The sequence below is a fragment of the Corvus brachyrhynchos genome, unplaced genomic scaffold (assembly GCF_000691975.1).
Source record: "Corvus brachyrhynchos isolate BGI_N302 unplaced genomic scaffold, ASM69197v1 scaffold237, whole genome shotgun sequence".
NCBI lineage: Eukaryota > Metazoa > Chordata > Aves > Passeriformes > Corvidae > Corvus > Corvus brachyrhynchos.
Window position 1 is genome coordinate 415,908 of NW_008238959.1, and position 27,443 is coordinate 443,350.

The window sequence follows — 27,443 nt, forward strand, 5'->3', positions numbered from 1 at the left end:
CACAGATGTGCAGTATTTCTGCGTTGCATTTCAGCAAAAGGTTTCTAAGAAAATTGGACTGAAGCTGCTTTCAAATGGAACAAAAAATGGTTTGAGGGGCTGTTGTTTACCCTCAGGTTTCCAAACCTGAAATATGAGTGTCTGGATAACATGTATCAATTTCATCCTGAAAGAGCCAACAAGTTCACAGAAGAGTCATCAGTCACTTTTTCCTTGTCTTTCTCTCTTCCCTGATAAGTCACACTTTTTTTTTTTTTAATGCATCTGTCTGCTGGTATTGGGCAGGGACCTGTTGTGCAGGGCAACGTGAAGAAGTCACTGCTCCAGAAGAGAGGCATCATCTTACTGGATTTGGGTCAAAGAAGTGGACAAAAAAGTTTGTAAGTCCTGTGAACTTGCTTTTCATTCACTAGATAGTTTATGGCATGCCACCAACTTCAGGCTTAGGAGTAACTTTTATTTCTGTAAATAAGAGGTGGAGGTGGATTGTGAAACTGATGCTCACATGGCAAAATGAAAACCATGAAAAAAGCCACTAAGACAATCTGTATTTAGTATTTTTGGATCCCTTAAAAGAAAAAGGCCAGTAGTAAAGTGCTGCTCTTGGGTTTTCGCTTCCACACTATAAAATACCACATCTCAAGAGAGGAAAGCTGTTTAGACATGTGATTCCTTGGATATTACGAGGCTGAGAAAACCTGGTTCTGTGTCTCACTGCATCTTTTACCTGGAATATAAATTATAAAGGGGTCCTCAACCAGTATTTCCTGCAAACTTAAAATACAGTTTCTACCTCAAGCCTAAAATGTCCCCAGAGATACTGCCTGGCCCTTTTTTATACTGTTGCTCTATTATTACCACAATGAACTCTACTTTCTTGCTATGACAAAACATAGTCAACTTCCACCTTTAAAATTTGGCATGTTTCAACCATGGCCTCAAAAGGTATCTAGGGAAGTGTTGCATACAAGGAATGAATGGATGATTTCTAAGTAGAAAAAAGTCTTAAGCAGTTTTTTAATAAAGATGGGTCAGGATACAACACAAGCATAAAGAAACAACACTTTTGTGGAAGAACCTTCCCCCTGCCTTCATTCAGCAGATGAACATAGTGAAAAACAGAAAAGTTAAGGGACTTGCCCATGGCAGAAATCAAGACCAGAAGCTGTAAATCTGGTTATAGTACTACAATTGACAACAACACTTCTTCCTACAGTATGCATATTGTGACTGCTTAATGTACTCCTACTCAACTTCAAACACATATTTATAGAAGCAAATAAGAAGAACTAAAAAAGTCTGTGGAGCATTCCCTTAGATAACATACACAAAGCAACTCTCCCTCCCACAGGCCTTTTCTGCTTTCGCAGATTGTTTTTAAGTCACACCTACAACATACTTGCTGTGTTTTAGGCATTACTCATTACTGTTTATTTCCAGAAAGCATCTCACTAATTTATCTGAATTTGGTTTCAAGTCATCGGTTGTTTGCATGTAGGCAATCTCCTAAATTAGTTGCTTTTCAGTTCAATTTCTCATTATAAGTGACCTATTTATTTAGCTACAGACCAGTTCCATGGTAGTGTGCCTACTAAGTTTTGAAGCATTTTGATGTGAACTGAACTTGTGACCTCAAGTATGATTTTTTACTTTGATAAACCATTCAAATATGTAACCATTCAAACAATTAAAAACATTTTTTTAGCTTCTCATATTTTCATATTTTAATAAAATTACAGACACCAGTCTGCACGCATACAGATGAAGTCCAAAGTAATTTAAATTTCTAAGAATATAGAAATCATTACACATGCAAAAAAAAAAAAATCCAGCAAAGAAAGTGCATACAAGACACGAAATATACCCACCAACGATGTCAAACCTTCATTGTCAACAACCCAGTCCTCCTTTTCAGCTAATCTCTTTATATCTGTAAAACAGAGTAATAGGGGAAAGATGGGATGGGTGGGTGGGGAGAGAAGGTATAAATTTTCATTATTAAAAACTCCTTGAACTTGAAAAGATAAACCACAGACACTGGGACTGCAATGACTAGGCATACAAGCAAATAGCACTACAAGCTTCAAAGCCTTCAGCATTCTCAAATGACTAAGAATGGAACTCACACATGGTGTGCTGGTGACTCCACATAGAGAAGCACATCTATGATACATGGCAGGACTTGCATGAAGCCCATCATTTACTGGAAAGCTTAGAATTAAAGGAATATTGTGAAGGCTTTGGTTTGTTTTTATTTTGTAAATTTTTAATCACAATATAAAATACTTCATCTAAGAATCCAAGTCTCTAGTCTATTACACTCTAGCTCTTAATTAAAATGAAAGAAAACTGACTAGCATTTTAGTAAAGACAGAAAGGACAGCATATAATTCATATTCAGAACTGTAAAAGAGGCACGGGGTCCCCACGCAGGATCAAAGATCCACAGTGCCAGATTTTCTTCAAAAATACATGAAGAGATATGCAAAAAGCACTCTCTTCCACTACCCAGAAGGTGTTAACTTACACAGGCTTACTATACAACTACTTATTGGGATGTGAATCCAAAACTTATGCACTATAAAAACACAATTCCTTTAGGGATGGCATGCATTGTGCATCATCACTGTGTTTTGGGCTTAATTGAAGTGTAAACAGAACAAAGATCAACTGTGTGCAGTTTGTGGGGCTTTGATATAGTTTTCCCACACACAAAGTACTCATCAGAAGTGCCTGCACACCATAAAACTCCCTTTTAAATGAGTAAAAAATTCAGTGAATTGTCATCTCTTCTAAAAATCCAAGAAAGGAGGATAACTAATGCATGCTGAAAGGTATCTTCAAAATCTTAGTGCTTTCTGCAGCTAAATTAAGAAGCTTAGTTATAGTGTCATACTCTGCAACTCTCACGGAAGTATAGGCTCAGTGAGGATAAAAGGCATTAAGGAATTGGCAGAATAATTACACTGCTCACTTTCCTACTTAATTCAACTGATATTCTTCTAAAGGTTTAGATTGTGCTGGTCAGCCTTTACATGCTTTTGTGGCTGCTCAGTTTTGCATTCTGTTCTTAGCTAATACAAATATAAATCCCACCAAATTTCTTTCTCATATTTCACTGCTCATCAAATTCCAGTCAAATACAATCACGTAAACCCCCTGTCTAGTCTGGCATTCACATAATTTCTCTTTCATGACCTTTATGACCAGTGATCACATAACAGGAGGGAAAGAACACAGACTGCCTTCTCAGGGCCAGTGTGTGTATATGGTGTTTATCATAAGACAACAAAAAAACCCGGTGCGTGGGCAGGTTTACTATAGTTGAAAAGCTAAAGTGTTCTATTGAATATTTTAACTACATCTGAATATGTTAACTACAGCTGAATGCCTTTACCAACTTACAACATGCAGCAAAAGATGAGACTGAAGTTTATATTGGCACTTATATTTTGAGATATTTAGAGGGGTGAAATTCAAGTCCAGGAGGAGCTTTTTTGTATTGCAGATAAAGCTATATTTATGTATTGCAGATATAGCTACTTCTGAGATACATTTACATAGCTCCACGAGAATATCCATTACCTGTTCTTTCACTCGTTCTCCAATAATAAGAGTTTTTTCAAGGGCCCAATCAACCTGGTCATGTGCAGAAAAAAATCCCCACTATCTAAATACATTCCAGAAATACAATTTTGCTTCAGTAGGCAAAGAAAAAAAAGCCAGGCCCCAAAGATACCGCATGCAATGCATGGAATGAGAGTTATGATACAAGCAGGTATCTTTCCTCCTGCTTGATGCTATAGCCAACACACAGAACTGCTTCACTGATAGGGGATGGAAGCAGCACTCGAGGAAGGCTGCTGTTATGGCTAGACAAAAGAGAGCGACATTATCCAGCCAATAACACATACCAGCATCTCTAGGGATCTGATTTCTTTTGATTCAAGAAAGAAAAGTATGAAATGCTTTTATTAAAGACTAAGGTGCAGATTACCATAAGAGTTTTTCTTACACAAAATGTGTAGCCAGCAATCAGAATATGCAGAGCAGAAACTCTGCATCCAAACAAAGAACCGGGCTATTGCCATGATGCAACAAGTAGGCAAAACTAGTAAGACAACAGAGTTTTTCATCACTGATCACATATTGGAGCTCTCTGGACTGTGCAAGAGAAACTAGATAGGTAGGTCAGAGACTGGATAAGCTGAGGACTGTCAAGAAAATGGTTGAGAGCTACTTTCTTCCTTTGAAACAGCAGGACATCTGAGGAATCACTCATGGTTCCTGGACAGAGGAATAAGTCAGTCCAATAAGACCATCCTCAAGTCACAATTAAAAGAAAAAAAATCTCTTTCACCTATCATTAAGAAAAAACAAACAATTGAACTCAATTGGGCTAAGGGATGAAAAGCAAAAATGACTTTCTCATACTTTTAGTGACATCTGAAATAGTGATAATACTTTACAGAGTTTTACAGAGTTTTACGGAGACGACAATGTATGAACTTATCTGGCTGGCAGGCTTGATATTAATGCAGGAAAAGAATATTAATTGTGAAATGAGATTTAATAAAATAAGAGCCAAGAATGCAATTCAGATCAATATTGTAACAAATAAACCATAAATACCTAATGATTTGTTGTCACCAAAAGTTTAAAGACTTGCTTAATATTGCCACCTATGCTTGGCACACTCAAGCGTAGAGTAAAACCCTTATCTTCGTGTCAGCCTCCATAAAATCATATGTTAAAGATCAAAAGGGACTAAAATATAATACTAAAAAGCCCTAATTTTATTTAACATTGAGGGTAAGTAGTCTTTTGGAAAAAAACCCCACAGCCCTGCTAAGACAGTTAGTAGATCAATCTGCCCTGATTTTAGGAGAGACATTTATTTCTGGAAGATCTACTTCATTCAAATTTAAGTTTCAGAGACAGCAAGAAGAATGGCCCCACATTAGAGTCACATTAGATTTAGAGAATATGTTACTGGCCTTCACAATCCAGACATTTATGGCAAAAGTTGTGTACACAGTAGGAAGCCCTGGAGATTACAATGTTAGTAAAAAGCCCTGGAAACCACACAACTAATACTTCATAAATGGCTGCAAGATTTTTTTTTTTTTTTTTTGTCCTTGGGGGTAGGACATTGTTTATTTAATTCTTCATGTTATAGAAAAACTCAAGAAAGAAAATAAATTATATTTCCAACACGGAAAAGCTGCATCATGAAAAAAATCACTTGTGTTGTAGAACTGTCTCAACCCTAAAGAAACAAGTCTAACTTACTCTATTTATTAGACTGAGGTAAGAAAATACTCATAACTTATTTCTGGAAGAAAAATGGAGTATTTGAGTAACTCTTATGAGAGACTACAGAATCAGATGAGTCCACTGCCACTACAACATCTGTAATAAACACGTTATTTTCCAGAACATGGTTTGGCCTAATTAGGGGCGAAAGAATGACAGTAAGCAAGGAGACCTGCAGCCTTCTATTACCTTCAGCTGTGTGCTGTAAGGTCACGATAATGCAACGTACACGAAGGTCCAGAATAAGATCCTGGATGATCTGAAGCATGTCATTGGGTATCTCGAGTGCAGTAAGAGACTCAGAACTAAGCCTGAAAAACATATAAAGTTAGATGGAAGTGTAAATCTGAAGGGTTTTTTAAGCTGATATAACTACATTGAATTTTTCAGACATTTTCTGCATATATAAATACAAGAGCTCCATTCTCTGTGTATCTTTGAAAACCAATTATCCCATTCTGAGAAGATCAATTATTTATTTAATTCTGAAGATTGTAAATGCAGATTTTTTTTTCCTCTAAGTTTACAATAATGTCATCACAGCAACATGCCACCTTTTTCTACCACCTTACACTTCCCTGCTTGTCTTTTTGCATCCATATCCTGTCCTCTGATCCAAGAATAATCCTTTTGGAGCAGAAGTAACTGGTTTTTTGTTTGTTTGTTTGTTTGGTTTTGTTTTTCTTTTTAGGTGAACACCTAGATCAAATACAAGATCTACAACAGGGTTTATGAGATTTTTTTTATTTGCATGAAAACAGTAACAGTGATTGAACTCCCAGAGATGGTGATGTGGCTGTGCATCAGAGTGCTAAGAATATACACATTCAAGGAGCCAAAATACAGCCTACTGCACCATAAGCAGAATTAATTCACTGTTTTGCTTCCAACTCCGACCAGGTACAAATCACTGGTACTACAGGTAAGGATGGAGACACTAATTTCTGTTTTTCCTTTAGAAATAGTAACACAGCAGCTGCTTGCAAGAATTAGCATTTCAGCTTTTAAAGAAGAGGCTGCTGTTGTGCTCAGACTTAGTCAGGGGCACAGAGGGAGGTTCACTGCTTTTATCCAACTCCTGGATATATAAGCAAGGACAATTCAAAGGCAGTCACTGCCATCTGCCCTAATGATACTACTGAGGAAAGCACAGGTAATAGAAAGTGCCAAGGTGGAGAAATAGGAAGGTACAAGCAAACAAGTGGAACATTTCCAGTCATCCACCTGTAGGCTCCAGTTCCATACCCCCGGTATTGGGCAAAAACCACCAAACCCCCACCATTAGCCAGACTGCTCTCCACCCAGGACAACTACTGAATTAGTAGATTAAAAAAACCTATACTATCTCAGCCAGTCAGGAAACAGAATGTAAATACCCACCTGTGAGGAGTTTAAGTTACTTTAGACTGCACAGAAGACCTGTACTTTAGAGTTGATTCCATTGAGCACAGAGCTGTCACATCCCTAAAATCATCCTTTTTCTCATATAACACACCCTAACAAATGTGTACCTTTACACCTCTATAGTAAGGCAAAAGTCTTACAGCAATGGCTCACTTGATTGCATAGTTCTAACTTATTCTCTGGAACCTATTCATACTGGGCTGTGACAGGATGGGGTACAAGAGAAAGACTGTGCTACCACCTGTGTGATACATACAAATACGTATGTGTGACATCAGCTGTGTGATACATACAAACAAGCAGAAAAATTAAGATCGCACAGATGTAACGGCAACTCCTTATTACCCAATATTGTGAGCTTCATCACTCTTAAACACAAGCAGAAAGCAGTAAACCATTTGTGAACTGACAGAAAAGAGTAAAATTCTGTCATGCGCTTCACAATGACTTTTAGCTACAAACTATGAAAATAAGGCTTAAGCTATTACATAACTTTGCAACAAATAAAGGCCTTAGGCAATGTGTAGACTCTTCTTGGGAACAGCCCACCTTCATAATTAGTGTGAGTCACAAAATTTTTGTCAGACTGTCAAAGTGTGGGGGCTTGAAAATTAACGTACTTGCAGCATTTGCATAAACTTCTGACCCGGTCATCACCGATCAGGACCCTATGATAGCATGTTCCATTCCTCTTCTCCAGATGTCCCTTTTCTTCTCTACTTTTGATCACTTTGCAGTAAAGTCTAGCCCACTTTACTCAAGTGCCATCGCTACAAAAACAAGGTGGGGAAAGGAGTAGGAGGGAGAGAGGATTTCCCCAGATCTAAGTTCAGTTGTTCATTACAAGGGTAGTGCCCGGAAAGCAAAAGGAGATTCTCTGAAAGAGAGTCTTCTGTAACCTCAGCCTGGATCTTATCTCGGAAGGCAGGAGCATGGCTAACCTTTAGAGAATCTGTTGGTTACATTTCCAAGCCAGTATTACACATGTGCAAGTGCTAAAGTCTATAATTCTATAATTTGAGTGAAACTCATGGCTTGCTTCCCATAAAAGGGCAACACTGGTGCCCCTTCATATCCTTTCATCAAGTAGCAAGTCAGTTCCATCTTAAATTGAGAGCTTTCCACAAAATTCAGCCAGAACAACAAACTTCACATGGAAATATTTTTCTACGTGGTTACAGTACAGAAAATTTAAGTGACAACAGACTGAGAGAAAGTGTTAAACAGACTTGACAACAGGTGCGTATCACCCCATCCACACTAAAAATATCTATACATGATTATACCCCCCCTTTCTTTTCTTCATCCATGCTTTGCTTGTTTCCTGCCTTGAAAACTCGAGATAAAAAGTACAGTATCATACCCAGGTACTACTCAGAAAGAGTAGTTACTTTCAGAAGATAGTGACAATTCCTGTAGTCCCCACAGACAAATGCAAGCAAATTCTTCATATTAGTGAGTCATTTTGCAATTAATGAAATTTGCATTATTAATTATATAAAAAAATATAAGCAGAGTGACATTATAAGCAGGAGTATCACCTTCCATTAAACAACTGTAATGATACTAGAGTAAGAAACATGATATTTTCACCCATTTTGGCAAAGATGGGAAGACATGTAGCAAATGCAGCAAATAATTGCTTTCTACCCTAAAGAATCAAATCCTGTTTCATTCACAGAGTGTCTATGCTGTGCCAGGCAAATATTTTATTCAAACTTTTTAATAAGATGCTATGGGAAAAAAATGAATATATTATTATGTAATAAGACTATATCATGAGACATCAATAATTGCACATAGAATCCTAAATGTGACATAAGCAATTTTTTTGCAATCCTATTTTTGAAAATGTTAACATTCTCAATACTTAGGGTACTTAATGAAATGAACAAAACATTTTGTCTTATAGCACACAGATTGCAGGAATAGGAGGATTTTACAGGTCCAGAGACCCATTTACCTTACAGTCTGGATAATATGTGTTAGCCACTGGCCAGAAAGTTCAGATTTCATTTCCCAGCCACCATACTGTCTTAATTCTCCTTCTCTGAGGCTGAATGGAAGCAAGGCTCCACGGATAAGTTTTACCAGAGAGTGCATCACTTCCTGAATCATCTTCTGCATCAGAAGAAGGGAAAGAAAAATCAAGGAAAGAGCTCTTCCAAGATGCTTAAGCAGCCATGTACTTGCTACATACAACAGGTAGCAATGTTAGATTTACAGGTAGCTCCATACGGTAGAGAAGAGAGGACAAAAAGGTATGAGGGTACACAAATGATTTAAGAAATTTTATTTTTCAAGGTGACACTAAAGAATCTTGCCATGAAGGACAAATGAAAGAAATTAAGGTTCTGCCCACCATATCTCCCCCAGCTACTTACCTTGAAATCATTTTGTCTTTGCCTAGCATTTTTCTTCGATCTTTCCATTTGGCCAGATTTTTCAGCAGTCTTGTGAAAATGAGAAAATTGAAAAGTGTAAGTATCTTATAACCACTGTTAAAATAATTCTGAAAAAGGGGGTTTCAAAGTGAAGAAGTGAAAACTGATGAGTTTATGATGTAATTACAAAAACTAACTCAGGGCATTTTACTAAGCAAAGAACATATACATATATCAATAAACTCTACTTACTGTAGGTAAGTACTCTAATGTTTAATTCTGAGGAAAAAATGTATGCTTAAGACAAAGTCAGAGACAAGCGTAAGAGTAGCTCAAGCAGTACAAACTTCCTGAGGTCAAAGTTTTCTCACTGCAGTGTTAGTGAGATCTAAAACATATAAAATATAGTCTAATTGTGCATCAAGTTTACACAAAGAAACTATTTTTTCAGCATGGAAGCTGACCAGAGAAAGACGCCAATGTGAAGTGGGAGACAATTTTTGGAACGACAATTTGGAAATGCAAGATGTGAGGGGGAGGGTTGCGGGGTTTTTGTTTGGTTTTAGGAACAGTATTTTGTTACAATGCTCTTTAAATAATTCAACTAATTGTAAAAGAGACTCTGCAAAATAAGCAGCATCTTCTTTTTCACTTATTTGAGAACAGAGGAACGTGAGTACACTTTGCATGAGACAGTTACAGTTGAAGAAAAACATGGTTTGACTAATAGTTTTCCTGTTTGTAGTTCTACCCTTCTGTGGAGACTACTGAGATCTCAGTAGAGCAAATTATATTGAAAAAGTTATTTCAAATCCTATGTGAAGTGCAGACGTTGAATTTTATACTTAGAAAATCTCCTATTCTATGTTTGTACAGCAACATCTACTGGACAAGAAGCGCAATAACATGACAGGAGTGCTCTCAAAGAGAATCAGTTTACTTTCAAATAACTCATTTGAAATGCTGTGTTTTTCAAAATCCCTATTTAGTTAAAGCATTTAAGATTTCTGAGATAAAATAAATAATCTGAAGTGAGCAAAAACTGCAGAAAAATAAAACTGCTTAACAGTTTTGGAAAATGCATAGCCATAAAACTCTTGTACGTTAAAGCTCTGAATTATACCATTGCAGACAAGGAGAACAACCTTCAAATTATTGCTGCATTTAATTTCCACTTCTCTCTTCCAAGGAATTAAAAAGAAAATAAGTTGTATTCCTTGAAACTTCAGATAGCAACTTTAAATTCACACTGGCTTACAGCTAGATTAAACAGAGCAATTCATAGATCTCTGATTTTTTTTTTTTTTTAGTGGTTTTGCTGAAGACCAATCTTAAACCTTTCCTGCACAGACAGACCAAAACTATCTTGTGGTAAGATCAACGGTTACTACTCACATTTGTGACTTCACCTAGAGTGATTCAAAGAACTCAACTTTTCAAACTGTTGAAATACCACACACATTTTTAACTGACAATGTTTTAAGGCATATAGCTAACCTTTCAGAACTAAAAAGAACCCCCTCCCCACCAAAACCCTACAAACTGAACAGTAAAATACAATCTTGAAATGCATATGTAGAGATTTTCTTTCTACATTTCTAAAATGTAGAAGACTTGAATAAGCTAACTGGAATAACCCTCTATATCATTTTTCATAGGATATTTCTTAAAAAATGTAGCAATTGCCTTGCTTCCTGAATGATGATAAATAGCACGCACCCATGGTAAAAGAATTTTCTTAGTGGACAATTAAAATCTGTACTGTTTCTGACAGAAAAACACAAACTTTCAGTCTTGAATGCACTGTGATGACAGATATTCTTAGGTCTTCTAGACATCTTCTAGCTTATGTCACCCCCTTCTCTCGCTCATCCTCAATTGACTGTGGCATGCACAACATACAGGAGGAGCAGAGGATACTGACCTTCCTATCTCCCCAAGAATTTGTGGGGCTTCTGTAAGGACCAAAGGAGCAGAAGAAATCAAATGTATAGGGATTAATCTCTCAGAAGTTCAGAATTAGGCCCAAAAAAAGAAGAGCATATGCACCTTACAGACTAACAACAAAACTACCTCTTTTGTTTTAATACATTTAAACAATGTTTTGTTCAGGCAGGACAGAAGATCACTACATTTTCCACTTGCAGTCATTTTCATGGGCAGGATTTCTTCACCTTGTTTACAGTTCAAGTCTCCGTTTCTCTAGAAATTGCTTTCTTTTTTATTGTACACAGGAAAAAAAAAATCACAGTAACTTTACAGGTGAGTTTGTAAGGCTTAATTTTCAACAGTACTGGTGTCAAAAAGAAAGGTTGTTATTTCCCTTATGAAATTAATTATTTTTGTTGAAGTCAACAGTACTAAGGTTTATTCTTGATTTTACTTTCTTCACTGAACATTATGAGTAAATGTCCTATCTTTTGATTTTTATCATGTAAAACGAGGATCACACATATCATCTATTTCACTTAAGCTATAATGCTCTGTACATTGTATTCAACATCTAAAGGGCTATAGTACCTATTAGTATCATCATATGAAAACAGTATATTGATTTATAAACAGTGGCAATAAATAGATAAATTAATTCTTTAGTTAGAGAAATAGAAAATGAGAACATAAGCTTCCAAATGTTCTTTTTTGAATGCTTTTGTTTTTTCTACTAAAGCTGCAAAGAATAGTAGATAGACGTGCTGACTTCAGAATTTAAACACAGCACAACATTGTATACTACAAATTAATTAATTTATCAAAAACTAATTTTCAAAATCTGTTAAGACTGTGCATATAAAACCAGCAGGGGTCATAAATAATTAGTTTTGTTTTTCCCCTTCTTCTTGGATTATCAAGATTATATTTGCATGATTTGGAACAATCAGATCATCTAAGCAAGAAGGAGTACCAGCACAAGTAGTTGCAGCTGACTAACCTTCCAGACTAGACTCCCTACAATGTGTCTGTGAATTCTGCTCTGTGCCTTGGTTATTTTGCAGTTCTGGTCTTGAACCTAACCTCACTTCCAAATACTTAGAACTGAAGAAATGAGCACTCCTTTTCCAAAGAAAGGAAACAATATTTTTTCTGTATGACTCTGTCTTTTACGGATCTCTACCCTTCATGCAATGTGCTATTTCTTCAGATCACCAGTGAAGGGCTAGCTATGAGTAAGAGGTGAAAGTACACAGATATTATTGAGTCCAGCAACTGGAACACAGACACAGACACACACACAATCCCCACTGTCAGAATTTGAAGTTATTCTACTGTATGCTTATGGTCTTTTAAAAGAAAAATTTCTTACTAAAATGTTGTTACTTCTACCAGGGAAATACAATACTTCAGATATAATTATTACAGACCTTTGTTACTTATAAGTCCTTTATATAGAAGAATCCATACCTCACTGAATAAACTTCCATTAACATAAGAAACCCAGAGCTTCCAGAAGTTGGGCAGCTGACTTACAACAAGTTTTGTCAACTTTTCAACAAATACAACTTGCTGAGGAGCTTTGTATCGCCAGGCTAAAAGGGAAAGAAGGGATGGAAAAAGCAACATCAACATTTTTAAAAATAACAATAGGAATGTACTACTAGGTTGCTGCTACTTTGTATTACACAGGTGACTATTGAGTATATATAAAACCTTTTGGATAGAAATAAAAAATTTAAAGCCCAGTCCATACATATGTACACCATTTGTACACATACAAGCTCCTTCTTCTCCTCTCATATGCTTACAAGGTGCCAGCACCATGACAGCATCTACAGAATTGTTCCCCTTGCAGGGGTATCTAAGGCAATCCACCTAAAAATCCATTCAAGACAGTCTTCTGTCTTCAAACCACTCTAAAAAGTAAGGTAACATGAAAGCAATCAAGACATTAGAAAAGTTTCAAATGAAATCTTGGCAACAGGTAACTTTTTGCAGTTTCCTCTGTAATGGGTGAAAGGGGGCAAAGAGAAAGCTGAACAGAGGCAGAAGTACTCATTAACATAGAAAATAAAGGAAACTTGTGAAATACTCTTCCATAACCATTTAAGTTCTCTGTTGAAACCTTCATGATTACAATGGCTTAACAAAACAGGGTATCCTCACAGAAGTGAAAAGAGACTTGTATTTGACTTCAAGAACTAGTCTACTTTGGAACACTTGGACAAAGAAATCATATAGTTTTTGAAAAACCACAAAATAAATAGCCAAAGCCCCCAAAAACCAAAATAAAACCACTTCAAAATGGCATGTTTGTTAGTGTGGTGGTTTTTTATGTATAAACTCAGGTCTTGTACAAATGATAAATTTAAAAATATTATATCATCCTATATAACACTGCGGAAATGCAGAAAAACATTGCATGAAATAACACTTTTTCTATCTACTTTACTACAGAATGTTGCCTACACATGACAGGATTTCACCAGTTAGGCAAAAAATAGCTGCCTAATAGCACATTACACACTAGTAGGCTTCACCAGAGCCTCACTATTTTACTGTGTTGGTAGACAACCTTGAATCTTCATGCCTTCAGCAGCATCCATTTGCTGAGGTGTGGATCAAGTATTGGGCCATTTCTTTACTGGAGAATTGAATGTCTGTACTACCCACTTTTTCTCGTGGCCGAAAAGTTTAGGCAGTTTGGATTAGTATTTGAAAATAAAATCATAATGGAAGTCCAAAATTTGGAAAGAGGCTCTGACATAACTCAAGTGCAACTGTGCTGAGAGTGATGTATCTGTTTAGGAGGCATGAAAACGTCAAAGCTCAACTGGAAAAGCTCCTAGTGTGGACACAGATAAGATACTTTCACCAGCTTGGTTTGTGACTGTCATCATAAAGACCTGGTCTAGACCCAGTGGCAGAAGAACTCTTATTAACAAGCTGTGACTATGTCAGGAAGCTGTGCCAACAGTGCTATAGCAGCAGAGGCTCTGTAACTTCTACAAACCCCATCTTCTAACAAAAACAATTCAGTTCCTTTGAGAAACCATTTCATCTTTGCCAAAAGCTCCAGCACAAATCCAAGGTTATAACCAGGGATGTCTGCTGGCTACTGGAAACATACTGGCAAGATTTACTTCGTCTGTGAAATTCTTTTCCCCTTGAGGAAGCATACTTCAGGCTTAGTCCCAAGCCTGCAGACAGCAGATACTTCTTAGAAAAAGCTACTGCACATCATATCAAAAGGTTATGGCCACAAATTCAGGATATTTTTACTTTGTTGCTAGAGAAAGCTCTGTATTTTATTCCATTGATTCTATTATAATCTCTGCAATACCATTCTAAAGATGAAACTAGAGCTATTGTCTATTGTTTACATATTCTCATGAACATATGCTCAAAGAGCTGAAAGTTATTTGAATGCTGCAATTTTGAATTCATAGTAATTTCTTTAAACAGTATCTTGGACAATCACTGTCAAACATATTGGAGAAAAGAAACCCCAAACACACTAAATCACCAAAAAACCCCAGAGGTGCCATTCCTTAAATTTACCAAAAACCAAAAAGATCCACAAGCAAACTGAAAACAGAACACATCATGGCACAATTGGAATGGCAGCCCTTGCAGGCATCCTAAATGGTAGGTTTGCTTCGTCTCTCCACTCAAAGTAGAACAAAGATGGCAGAGCTATCAGTAGTCACGTGCACCTAAGTACCAAGGAACTCAACTCAGAGGCAACTCATTCTAACTCTAGGATATTGGGACGGATTATTATACTGCTCCAGTTCTCCAGTTTTCCTTTGAATCTTGGTTTAAATTGGTGTCTACAGAATATGCAAAACTTGCTGAAAACTTACCTTTTTCAGTTTGTAAAAAATAACAGATCCATAACTAAGACTCTAAAAGCAAAATAACTGATTGAAGTGGAATTGCCTGCCATATATGCAATTAAGTCCCTGCACATGCAAAAGAATTCAAACAAGTTAAAAAACCCCTGGATTTTGGATGTTGCTTGCTGCAATAAGTGTGGCATTTGTATTGTTAGTGGATGGCATTCAAAAACAACCAGCAATTTACTGTTTTGCTTTGTAATGCTTGTTAATCAACTCCATGCAAGGCTTTGGGCTGAGAAATTGAGAAATGACAAGGGTAACAGTAAGACAGTTACTTCAGTAAGAAATTATCTATTCTGTGAAAAACATGTTTTCTGTCTCCTGTGATATCACCATTGAAAGGCTCCCGAGAAGAAGTTGTTTGGACAAGGGTACTGAGGAGACTTACAACACAGGAGGTCTCAGCTGGCTGTGGACAGACGGACTGCTTGAGCTTAGTCAAACATTTTGTTTCCCTTTCTGGGTTTAGGGAATCAGAGATCCAGATATGTGAAGTCACAGAAGGTGCAAATGCAAGGAGAAGCATCTTAGCAAAAACACACAAAAGGTGTAACAAGCAAAAGGTAGTAGGTCGCTATGCATACAAGAAAAAAGGTCTGGTTTTGTTGAAAAAAAGACTTTAACTACATTCTAAGAAGCAAATTTTGAACTTGAATTTAAATTTTATGAACTGCTCTTTACTTGCAGAAAAAAGAGGAGTTCTTTAGTAAGCAACATTGACGTATGAGAAGAAAGATTTGTAATTCGTAACAATACAAAACAAACACACGGAATGTGGGTTTTTGTTTGGGTTTTTTGACTACATCACACACTGGTCACTGGCAGCTGCAACTTTGTGTTTTCAAATAAAACAGATGCCTACCATCATCACGGCCAGACTGAAAGCTGCTGCCCCTTTTCAGTGAAGCAGTTTGACTGAGATGACCAATCGGCGATGGACGCACATCACTGTCCAGGTCTAGCATGGGGCTGTGGAGCAATGCATTGCCTGGAGAGAGGTGGAAAAAACCCAAAAGTTAGAATAATTTTGCACATCAGTTGACATGGAACTGCATGCTGCATGTGGAATTCTAACTTAATTCAGTGATACAAATGTTATCTTACAAAAACATTCTTAATATTGCTTTATTTAGACTGTTCCTCTGTATCAATACTATTCAATACCACCAGTATGGACTCCTGTAGCAAAGCCAAAACCACAAGAACCATGGGGAAAATGCCATTCTTCGGTCTGTATGTTTCTCTGTTTATAATTAATGCCCTAAAATCAGTTGCTTGAAAGCCATGGATAAACATGTATTTATGCCATTAGTGACATTGCCCATGCTTTTTTCCTGGTGTATGTCCTAAATACACTTTTCAACAGCAAAAGCTTTTTTTTGTGTCCAGCTGAAGCAGTTAAGGGCAGAGTGCTCAACTATTACTCAGCTATTTGACCTCAACAGAGTTCAGGTAGAGAGAATCCATCCATCAGGAATCAGAGGAACTAATGGCACCTTTCCTTTGTAAATGTCCTTATTTACACGCAACTACAAACCCACAAAATTTTTTCCAGTGTATCAAACAATTATTTTTCACCTTGGGTGCCTGTCCACATGTAGGTCACTGTTCACATGTCTAAGCAAGGGTCCAATCTGAAGGAGGTGGATACTTGGAGTCTAATGTGAATTTTGAAAAACAATCATATAGGAATAAGAGGACTATGATGTTTTTTTAATATACTGGGACACACTACCAATATATTTTTTAAAGTCTAAATTGCTGCTTTATGCATTTCACCTTATAGATACATTTCTGAAAGTAGTCGTCAAAAATTATTTCAGCATTGCTCAACTGAGCTGTAACAATTAACTTAAGTGAATCACAATTAACAGAATTATAGAACAGCCCAGGCTGGAAAGGATGTCAGAAGACCATCTAGTCCAACCTTTCATGGGAAAGGGAGCCAGGGTGAGATTATCTAGCACCCTGTCCAGTTCAATCTTGAAAATCTCTAGTGATGGGAACTTTACAACATCACTGGGGAGGTCACATCAGTGACTGATTGTTCACAATGCAAAAAAAAAAAAAAAAAGTCTTATATTGAGATTAAATATCCCCTGGAAATTCATGCTGAATTTTATACTAAGAATCTCAGCATTTCAGTTTATATTGTTGATCTTTTCCATTGATACCTACATTCACTTAAAATAACAGGAAGGTCACATAGGACAACCACCAGCTGTAACACTGAAATACTCAGATTCAGGAGTAACACAAAGCAAAAATGATTCAAAGCACATTTGCTCTGGTGTTAGAGCAGCATGGCAGAAAAGATATACCTAATCCTTTTAATTAAACAGCTGGGGCTTAAAGAGCAATATAAAGTATTGTGAAACTTATCACAAACTTCCAATAGGTGACAGTATTGGGTTTTATTTCATTTTGAAAGTAGTTTTTTCTCCTATAATTTTTTAAAGGCTTTTAAAGAAATTTCCTGTGGCCTTTCACTGCAGCATTATCATTACCAAAATACCTGTCAGTTCTTCTGTTCATCTTATTAGTGTTCATTGTATAAGACACATAAGTAAACAGATCCAATTTGCTACATCATTCACAATTGTGATTGACACACTCTATTAACTGACTTGGTGAACTCATCCCTCCCATCTTTAGGCTGTATTAGGATTCTGTTCACTATTTAACTCCTACACCACTTACTAAACACATCTTTATGACACCTTTAAAACTGGTGAGTTTTCAGCAACATAGAATCTGCTCAATGATTTAAGTGTATTATTCACTGTCACCACAAACAAGATCTACAGTGAGTTTGAACAAGTGTTTGTGGAAAGACTTTGCCTTTTGAAAGAATTAAAAATGCACAACAATGAGAAAGCAAAAAACTAATGCTTTGCAGTAATCAGCATCCAGGAAAACAATCTGGTCATCTTACAGAATGAAGAAAAACCAAAACAAATTAATTCCCCTCCAAATTAAACAAAATAATATATTCAGTATCTTACAGAAATTCTACACAGAATTAAAAAAAAAAATTGTTGAAGGCCCTGAGAAATTTTAAGTGTCTCACATAGTTCCTGGGATTTCAGGAGCACTTGAGTGAGATTCAACATATTTGCACTTTATTTGGGGGAAAAAAGGTATGCGAAGAAGGCTAAGTCAAAATTGCCACAGGTACTGCTATTTAAAACATAATTTATTAAAAAATCACCAGCAAGAGTATAGCAATGTTATTTTCACAACTACTATAACAACTACAAAAAAATCCCTCTGATCTCTCTGCATAGAATTAAGACAGAATGTTAATAATTTAAGACAGAATGTTAATATAAAGAATGTCTTGTAAACAGATGGTCTCTAAAAATGACAGTGCCAATTAAAGCTCAGAATTAAGAAAAACAGACACACTTACCAAAACACCTTAATGTGAATTAGTTCAATTAAAACACTTGCTCGAGGTAGCTGTATTGCTGCTGATGCACTAACCCCATGCATCCCAAATAGTTTATATGCTCACCAGTAACAGAAAACATGTAAAGAACACTCTCTTGTTCCACCAGGAAAACCACATCATCAGTTTGCTGGCATACCAGGAAAAGAAAGTTTAACATGAACTAATTTCTTAATTGGTTGTCTAGCATTACAAGCAAGTATAACACAGCAGCAGGGAACTACAACAGCACATATACCCTCAGGACTAATAAACATCTGGACTACATTAGCAAAGCTGATCTTGCTTTCACCCTACCAGAAGATAGCGCTTGAAGACTGCACACTAACGCATAAATCTTGGAAAAAAAGTGGGAGTTAACTTACAAACAATTTTTTTTCTATCCCAACTTGTTCCCTTTCTGGAGCCAGCAGCTTAAATTTAGCAGCATAATGTAATACAGTGAATTAATAGTAGTATGGACTGGAGACAATAATATTTATAAACCTAAATAAACTAACCAAATAATAATTTACTGCCCACTCAGTATTTGATTTGTGTACTATTTTTACATTCCTAGATCCTGAATGTAGGACAGCAACAATCTAAAGTTTCAAGAAATTAACTTTTTACTGGGCTAACAGGTTTTAAGATGTATAAACAGTATAAAAAAAATACTCCTGGTAGATCTTTACTTTTAAAAAATACACTGCATCTTTGAAGCCACACAAGTATTTTTTTCCAAAATACAGCATCTACATGGAGCATATCTGTAAATGACTCTAGTGCCAAGTGTATATTTAACCAAGGTAACACAGGAAAAATAAATGTACTACATTCTCTTCTTCTATCCAACAGTAATGACAAAACAAAAGTACAATTAACATCTTATTACATTTACAACTGTACAATCATGAGAAGATCAAATGCAAAGTTTTAAGGATCTCAATACTGCTTTAGTTTTTTTTTTAAGGATTTTACTGGCTTTCAACTTTTTCTGCACAGGTATTTTGAAGGTGCATATTCAGATGCTGTGTGAAATAAAAATATTTCGGTGGTTTTGTTCACACCTCTTCTGTTCTAGCGCAGTAAGATCTCACCAAAATAAGAATCTAAAGAACACAGTAAAAAGCACAATTCTTGTTGATATTATTTCTCTAATTTGTGCTTCCACTTTCTCTAAATCAAAAGCCACCTGCGCTGAACCCTAACTGCAGGTTTATCATACTATAGAGTACTTCAGTTCCTACAGTGCCTATAGCTCATGTAAAAATCCCAACCCCATATTTTGGATTGTTACCTGCAAGCTCTTGGCATTCAGTGAATTACAACCTCCATTAAAAAGACAGCTGACGTGAAATCTGCCTAAAATAGATTTTCCCATGATATACAAACCACTCAATGATTTAAACTTTTAAAAGTTGCATTACTTTCATATTCCTAAACTACTACCAAACTGAGTGTAAAAATTGTTCTGCAATTTCCATTGCTACACAACTGCCTGGGTTTTTCTCCCCTCTGAGGGCTGGTAAGTGGAGGTTTCTCGAGGGAGTCACACATCTCTCGCCTCCCTCAATAGTCCAGCCTCAGCCACCCTGCAATTCTGCCAGCCTGGTGCATCAATTACATGACTTCCAGTAAAGATTTTTACAAAAGCTGCTGGTGATCAGGGGATAATACAGTGACAGTACTTCTGCAGAGACAAAGAAAATTTTTAACAAGTGACCAACCTTAGGCTAAGCAACTTTTCAGTGAGATTTTCTACATTAAGTCAAATGTCAGTCATTACACAGACTTGCTCATATACAACAAGCACACGTACACACAGTGTATACATCATGTATATAAGCAAGATTAATTAAAAAAAAAAAAAAAGAGACCGTGCAAGATGTGCAACCAGGTGAATACAGTTACTGTATTTTCTCATCCATTATGTATCTTACAGTGAATTTTCTCACAGGCTACCATAGCGAGGGAAGGCTGATCTACAGCCTCCTGACTCTCTGAAGGGCGGCAGACTTCCTTACCAGCCTTAAACACCTTTGAACATTTTTTCCTGTGCACAGCAGGCCCTTGTCCTGTGCTACAGCCTGACCACCCACTGTTGCTTGTTGACCAAACACACAGTGCCTGGAGCCCGCACCGACACAACCAGGATAAGATTCCTTTCAAGGACACCGCATTGAGAATTTCAATTTGTCTAGGCAAGAAATTAGGCAAGCGGGAGAAATTACTGAAAAATTAACCTGCTCAGCAGACGAATTAACTGCATTTTATTCTTTTTCTTAAGTACTTTTTCCTTCTAACCTTATATTTTACAGTGATCAAGAAGAAAATGGGTTGTTTTTCTAGAAAAGAGATGAGCGTGCAATATTTAAATTGATAGAAAAAATGGTTTTGGGAGACATTTAAAAATGAATGCTTTTTTAAATCTTAAGGCTAGTCTTCATTATTGCAAATAATGTATTAATAATGAAACTATTTTTCAGTTTACTACAAAAAGGGTAACTGGGCCTATTCTAGTGGTATTCTAAGTATTTCACAGCCTAGGGCCTTATTGTCAGCCCTTCAGGCCAAAAAATTCTGAAACAAGAGCCAAGCATTCAAGTCCAGCACATAAATAAAAATTACTTCATTTTACTAGCACTAGCTCCAGTGGACGTTAAGATCATCAGCACTTTTGGAAAAACTCACTTTAACTCAATTGCCCGAATAAGGACTAAAAAGATGGGAGCAAACACAAAGGTAAAATTCTGGCCACTGTAGAGTTTCACTCTATCTACAGTCATACTAATCTTTTAAATTTTGATTGTAAGCTAGCTGTGTTGCTTTTTAATCCCAATAGTTACTCTCTTTATATTATATTATTTAAATTATTATATAAAATAAGAATGCCCCCTGAACTTCTGAACATGCTGGATTCTACTAGAAATTCTAAATTACAGCTAAGTTACAAATACAGGTAATAAAAGAGGAAAATGAATCTGCTATCAGTTTTTGTACTGATCAATTTTTATTCTCTGTCTCACTTTTTTTTTTTTTAATTAATAACCCATTAAGGGTTTGCTTGACATCTGCTGTCAAAAGGGTATTTCTGCTATGGACAGGGGATGTGGTTTAGACATGAAATGGCTCCCAGCTGCAAGAATTCTTCTTCCAGATGTACAGTAAGCAAAGGCAGTGGAAGAGAACCAGCTGCTAGGATAACAAATTGAAAAGGCCCTTTTGACACAAGCCTTGCCGGCCTGTCTGATCTAACAAAGATGGATCATTCATTGCAAGGTGAATAGAATCTCAGTGTGGCACAGAAGAAAGAGCAACATGGTCTAAGCATCCATTTCTCTCTTTCACACTAAGTACAGCTGCTGTTACTCTGGCACAGAAAAGCCCGGCAGAGTTTTTAGCAGTATGTGGAGAGCTGTGCGTCATACTCAGCGCTGCAAAAATTATACTTTTTTCCAGCATTAAGAACTAAAATAATAATAATTTAAAAAAATATCACAGTGACTGTACTAGCATGCTTCTGTTTGAAGAGCTGGCTCCACACTGGGAACTTTAATAGGTTGTATATTGCATATTTCGCAAGCCAAAGGGCAGCAGAAAGATCACACTACAACCATGTCAGTGTTTTCATTTACAGCTGTAGTTTTTGAACAGGTTAGCTATTAACAGGTAACTTATTTGCAATAATACTACACAATATCTCAAAGATTTGCATTACAGATGAGTGATTTAGGTTGCTCAAAGAAGACAGGCAAAAGTGGTTTTAAATAAGAATTTGTAGGAGTGAGACTTGACAACGTTCGCAACAACCTGTTAAAGAACTACGGCTTTCTCAGCCAGTTTGATGATAACTGGATGGGAGTCCCTACCCATTTTAGTTCAAAGGATCATGAAACCTACTAAGCCACTATTAAAGTCTAAGCAAATAACCACTGGCCACACAGAAAACAGTCTTAACCTCCACAGCTTCTATCCCTGATACTTGCATTAAGAATCCCATTGCTTAACTCCTTTTGGCTATCTGCCCAGTGCCTCAGGCAAATTTTAAACTAAACCTCATTTATTTACATTTATTTTCACGTCATTTTATGTCATTATGTTCTCCATGTTTCCTGCACTTCAACAAATCTGGGAAGCATAAACCATAATGAAAAACTACAATTATGCTTTAATAATAGAGGAATTACCAAGTATAGTTACAATTAAAAAATACGTAAAATCTTAACTGAAGGAAACCATTTAGTATACAGGTACCAGAACTGAAAGTCCCTAGATGTCTACAAATCACAGGATCAAGGGTCAAAAGCAGCAATTCTGGCTTCAGCCAATACAAGGCATAAAATGCCAACACAATTCAGTTTACCATTCAAATATTTATTTTTAGAGATCTAATAAATACTGTTTTGAGGGAGCATACGTTCTTCCATGGTAACCTTTATATTCATGGCTTGGAAAAATACTCTTTTTCCATTTTTTTCTGTCTCACGCATCTCCTTTTTAACATATCTACATACTAAGTAACAGCAGCAAACTGGCTTTACCTACTTCAGGTCCTCCCAGCAGATAAAAACAGTGGGATATGACCAGATAGATAATACTAATTCATCTATGCATCAGGAAAACTTCGTAACCATAAAAAAAAGTTTCAAAAACAATAAAAGAGCACAACTGCCTATTCCATGAATAAGACAGATAGCATTTGAAGTTTTCTATTTAATGCAATAAATCCCTATATTTACAAGCACTACTACATAAGCAGAGCTAGAGCTCCGGCCAGTTGCACATGGGTCCCACATCTACAGCTGCACCTTTAATGAAAGAATCTGAACAGCAGAGAAACAGGAGAATGACGTAAAACAAGGACAGGAGCAAGGGAACTCTGTGCTTCAGGTATCCCCCTGTACTGCCTCACTATGACTTTGGCTATGCTGTTTGGTCTCTTTGTGCTGGCTCTTTATACTTCTGTGCAGGAGAAATTCTGATCTGCACTTTCATTCACTCCTTAAAACATGTGGGCTTGGATTCAAACAGTTTCTCATAATATGAGCATCACATGCCTGCATTTTTTTTGCCTCATAAATGAGGAAGGTCTGCTACAGCAAGAAATAGATAGGCTAAAGGCAATGATGGGTGAGTAACAATAGCCATATCTTAGCACATAATGAAACATTAATCTGCATAATACAAAATTAATCAGCCAACCAACAGGGTTGTTTAGACTGAGGGGAAACACTACATTCATACACACACAGAGTTATTGCTCAAGGGAAATAATACACTCCTGAATGCTGCTGTGAAGTACTTCATACACAGGAGTTGAGAGAATTTCCCGTCCTACTTGTACCCATTGAAATAAATGCAACCAATTAACTAATGATCAGATTACTGTATCTGTTATGATTAATGTCTATAAAAATCAAAGGAAAGATTCAATTAAACAATTTGCTGTTGGCAGTTGAGAGCTTTTTAAGTCACAACGCTAAATTATTTGACAGAGTTTAGCACAGCTTGATATACCCTTTCAGGTTTTGGAAACAATACTAACACAAGTTGGATTAACTGGAAACAGACAGTATTGGAAACACACAGGATTTCTGCTGACCCCTGAAATAAATTCTGAGAAAGAACTCCAAGATCATTACAGTCCTGTAAACTTGGCCATGGTTTCTTCTTTCAGGTTGCATCAGAGACTGCCCCATGCTGTGATACTAAATGATACTTTGCACATCTAGAACATCATTCCAATTGCTGAGTATTTCTTACAAAATAGAGTTCATCTCTGATAATATACAAGCCCAGAGCTTTTTTAAAAAAAGTTCTTGTGATACTGCTGAAGGATTAACACTTAGATCAAAAATACATACTTAGATATCAACCTAAAACAAACATGTATTTAAATATATCTCTAATACAAAAATTTGTGATAGCACCTTCCAATACCTTGGCATCTAAATTAGCTCACTCTTCTCTTTCAATCTGCAGACCCTTGGAAGTGCAGCTATTAACAAGAGGGCAATCATCAGGTGAAGACCCTAGAGAGGATGTTAGAAAACTAGACTTAACTTCTTGCCAGTATTGGGAATTTTCCTGACTGCCATTACTATTGGCCTGGATGACATAAGTCACAACCTCTTACAGACAGTAGGAGAAGATGTTATTTCTATACAAGCAAATGAAATTATTTCAGTTGTAATGACTAATGGGTCAGCCTTCTAGTTGTGTGGAGACAACTGGAACAATTTTATCCCATATAATATACTGTTGACTTACACTAGTGACTAAATTTGGAGTAAGTTCTCCTTAGAATTCACTTAGGATTGTGTTTTAGCTTGTTTAGCAAATAATTGCAGAGTTAATCTTCCCTTCCTGAATACATCATAGCCAGCAAATAAGTTCTTTGAGAATATTTGCAGTTTGACAACCAGCTGCAAAAATCCTATCCAGAATGTCTAATGGTTTAAAGAAACCCAACCTTATTCAGGTAAGAAAAGCAGAGACTTTGCCTAATTCCAAATCCATTTCAAGTAGTAAAAGTCATGTGTAATGACTCAGAGCACAGTTCTCTTTTCAAAACTAATAAAATAGCAGCAAAAGGCTTTGGCACAAGCTCAGCTGAAAGGTGAAAAATTTTGCAGAAATGTAAAAATAGATACAATCTGCTAACTAAGGTTTAAGTTTACTATGCTGAAAAGTTTTGACTCAATCAGTTTGAACCCACAGATTCAGTCAGCAAAAGAATTATGGTAAGAACAGCCAGAAATAGCTGGTATGCTCAAGGTGCAGCTACAATTACTGTCCGCTTGTTCCAGCGTTGATAATATGAAGACTGCCATCTGCTAGAAACAATGGAAACCTAGAAAAACTTTCATGCCTTTTTTATTGGAATATCAGTCTTATGAGCCATCTCTTCCTACAAATTCTTGATAAACAAACAGAAAAAAATCTTTTTTTGAAGCACGTGTTACGTGGAAGACTTAAATGTTTGAAAATTTATTATTATTTTATCTTAAAAAGAGCCTATGAATTTATGAACATATAAATAACATTTCTAACTTGTTTAAGTTGATTAGATTCCAGAGTCTTGCATAACCAAACTGAGTAAAACTCCACACTTTCCCTGTTTGAAAAGCATACACCTATTAAAGTAGATTAAAATGCATGCCATGTCTCCAATCACAACCAGCATTGTTCTACATGGCAGTTAAAATCAATCCTTCTGCGTTTTCTTTTTTCTTTCTCCCACCTGGTGTATGCCAAAATTAAAGATCTATGGAAAGCAAAAACCATGCTTAGCAACTTTCCTTTGTCCTACTACATACTAAGTGAGAAATTCCATCAGCTAGGATTGATTCTTGAGTATTTTAAAACCTGTGCAAAAAACTATAATCAATAGAACACCACACAGAAGGCTGGAAGAAAACAATTGGAATTCGATGAGCTGTTAGCATTTCTTTCATACGTGCACAAAATATTAACTATCGATACATGCATTTGCTGGGCATTCAAGTTATTTAAATTCTTCTGTGAGCCAAACAAAGCTGTAACATAAAAGCCCCTTTGATATTAAGGCTGAGGTAAGCAGTTTTTTGTTGCAAGAAAATACCAAACAGGTTGAGATTCTTCAAGACAAATCTAGGAATTTAGATGCATTTTCCACTTATTCACTGGAGCCTGCACATCAAGATTTCATAGACCACTAAAACGTTTCAAGCACTAAGTATCTTTGTCTCTATTTCTCTTGCTAAAAAGCTGAAAAATGGCCATACAAAATTTTGCAAGTGAGAGAAGAAGGAAGCTTAGAATTATTAACCATGGCTGTTTTCACAAGTGAGTTTTGCTCCTGGTAACTGAATGTTGTGAGGCTGGTGGCGACGTCTCATGAGGGGCTTTGACAAGGAAAGAAGATGGGGAGGTTTTGGAAATGTTCTGATTTTTGACCAAGATGCCAGGAAAACAATTTGGCATTCCAACCGGTTCCACAGCACACTGTGTAGCGGAACAAAGATGGTCTGCGCACACTTTTAAGCTAAAACTTACTGACATCGCTGTCACAATTGATGTACCCAGTGAACTCCATACCTCATGTCACAACCTCTGCAACAGAGAGTTAAAGCCTCCTGCAGAAAATTTACAGCACATTTCTGCAGCAGCTCCAACTCAGAAAAACCTTTGTGGTTTCTCAGAATACACCACCGTATTTGGCTGGGGATATGCATGCACTAACACTAAACATGGGAGTTACCTATAAGCCAAGGGATGCCAGATTCCAATATGCCTATTCATTTCAGAACTGGCAGCAAACTCTATAAGACTTCTTGAGAAACAAGGCACTGCTTCTGTTTCCTAATTTGAAAATCCAGTTTTCAGATTTTACTACTAGAAATGTCAGGCCAGCTGCCTTCCACCTACTGGAAGGCTTTTTATATGTGGGCTAATGTGATAGATCATGTTAATTTGTAGCTAAGTTGCTGCCACACCTGCAATACTTACACTTCTCTTTGAGGAGCAATGTTGGCAAAGACGGAATACAACTATGTATTCATATTGGTCTTAATAATAACTTTGCCTAAATATCCCCTTTGTGCAGATTTAGTGTAACCTGAATTTTGAAACTGCACACAAACAAGGAACAAGAGGACTCCATAATATCACTCACTACATATCAAGGAATTAAGCATTATCCCACTGTGCCCCAATGTCCTGTGTATCCATATACTAATAGAATATCTTGAGACAAAGAAATCTAACCGGCAGATTCAGATAACAGTCCAAACTTGATATGACCTCAAAGAAATGTTTCAAGAGGACAGTAAACCATAGATAAATGACTGAAACTTAATGCTTTTCCCATGTAAAGAGCTTAAAAGTTATAAGTTAAACAAAAAGAAAACTCCAACTGCTGTTTCATTTTTATAATAAAGAAAAAATATAAGTCAGTATTCAACTTTGTAAAAAGCTATCTAAATTGATGGGGAATAACTAAAATATCCTCTGTAGACTAGAACTTGTCAAATAAAAGGCAATGCCAAATTCCTAAATGTCAAATATACATATATATATATATAAAAATAT

The 27,443-nt window shown here is 36.5% G+C and overlaps 1 protein-coding gene across 1 annotated transcript in view; it reads right to left on the reverse strand.

Annotated features, from left to right (window-relative positions):
* The window catches only part of EXOC2 (exocyst complex component 2), a 114,060-nt gene that overhangs the window by 45,268 nt on the left and 41,349 nt on the right, over positions 1-27,443 (reverse strand). Inside the window, exons 11-16 of the mRNA XM_008637081.2 lie at positions 15,801-15,926; positions 12,504-12,628; positions 9,105-9,173; positions 8,684-8,841; positions 5,506-5,627; positions 1,869-1,930 (exon numbers count right to left, since the gene is read on the reverse strand). Of these exons, the coding sequence (XP_008635303.1) occupies positions 1,869-1,930; positions 5,506-5,627; positions 8,684-8,841; positions 9,105-9,173; positions 12,504-12,628; positions 15,801-15,926 (662 nt within the window). The remainder of the gene's footprint in view (positions 1-1,868; positions 1,931-5,505; positions 5,628-8,683; positions 8,842-9,104; positions 9,174-12,503; positions 12,629-15,800; positions 15,927-27,443) is intronic.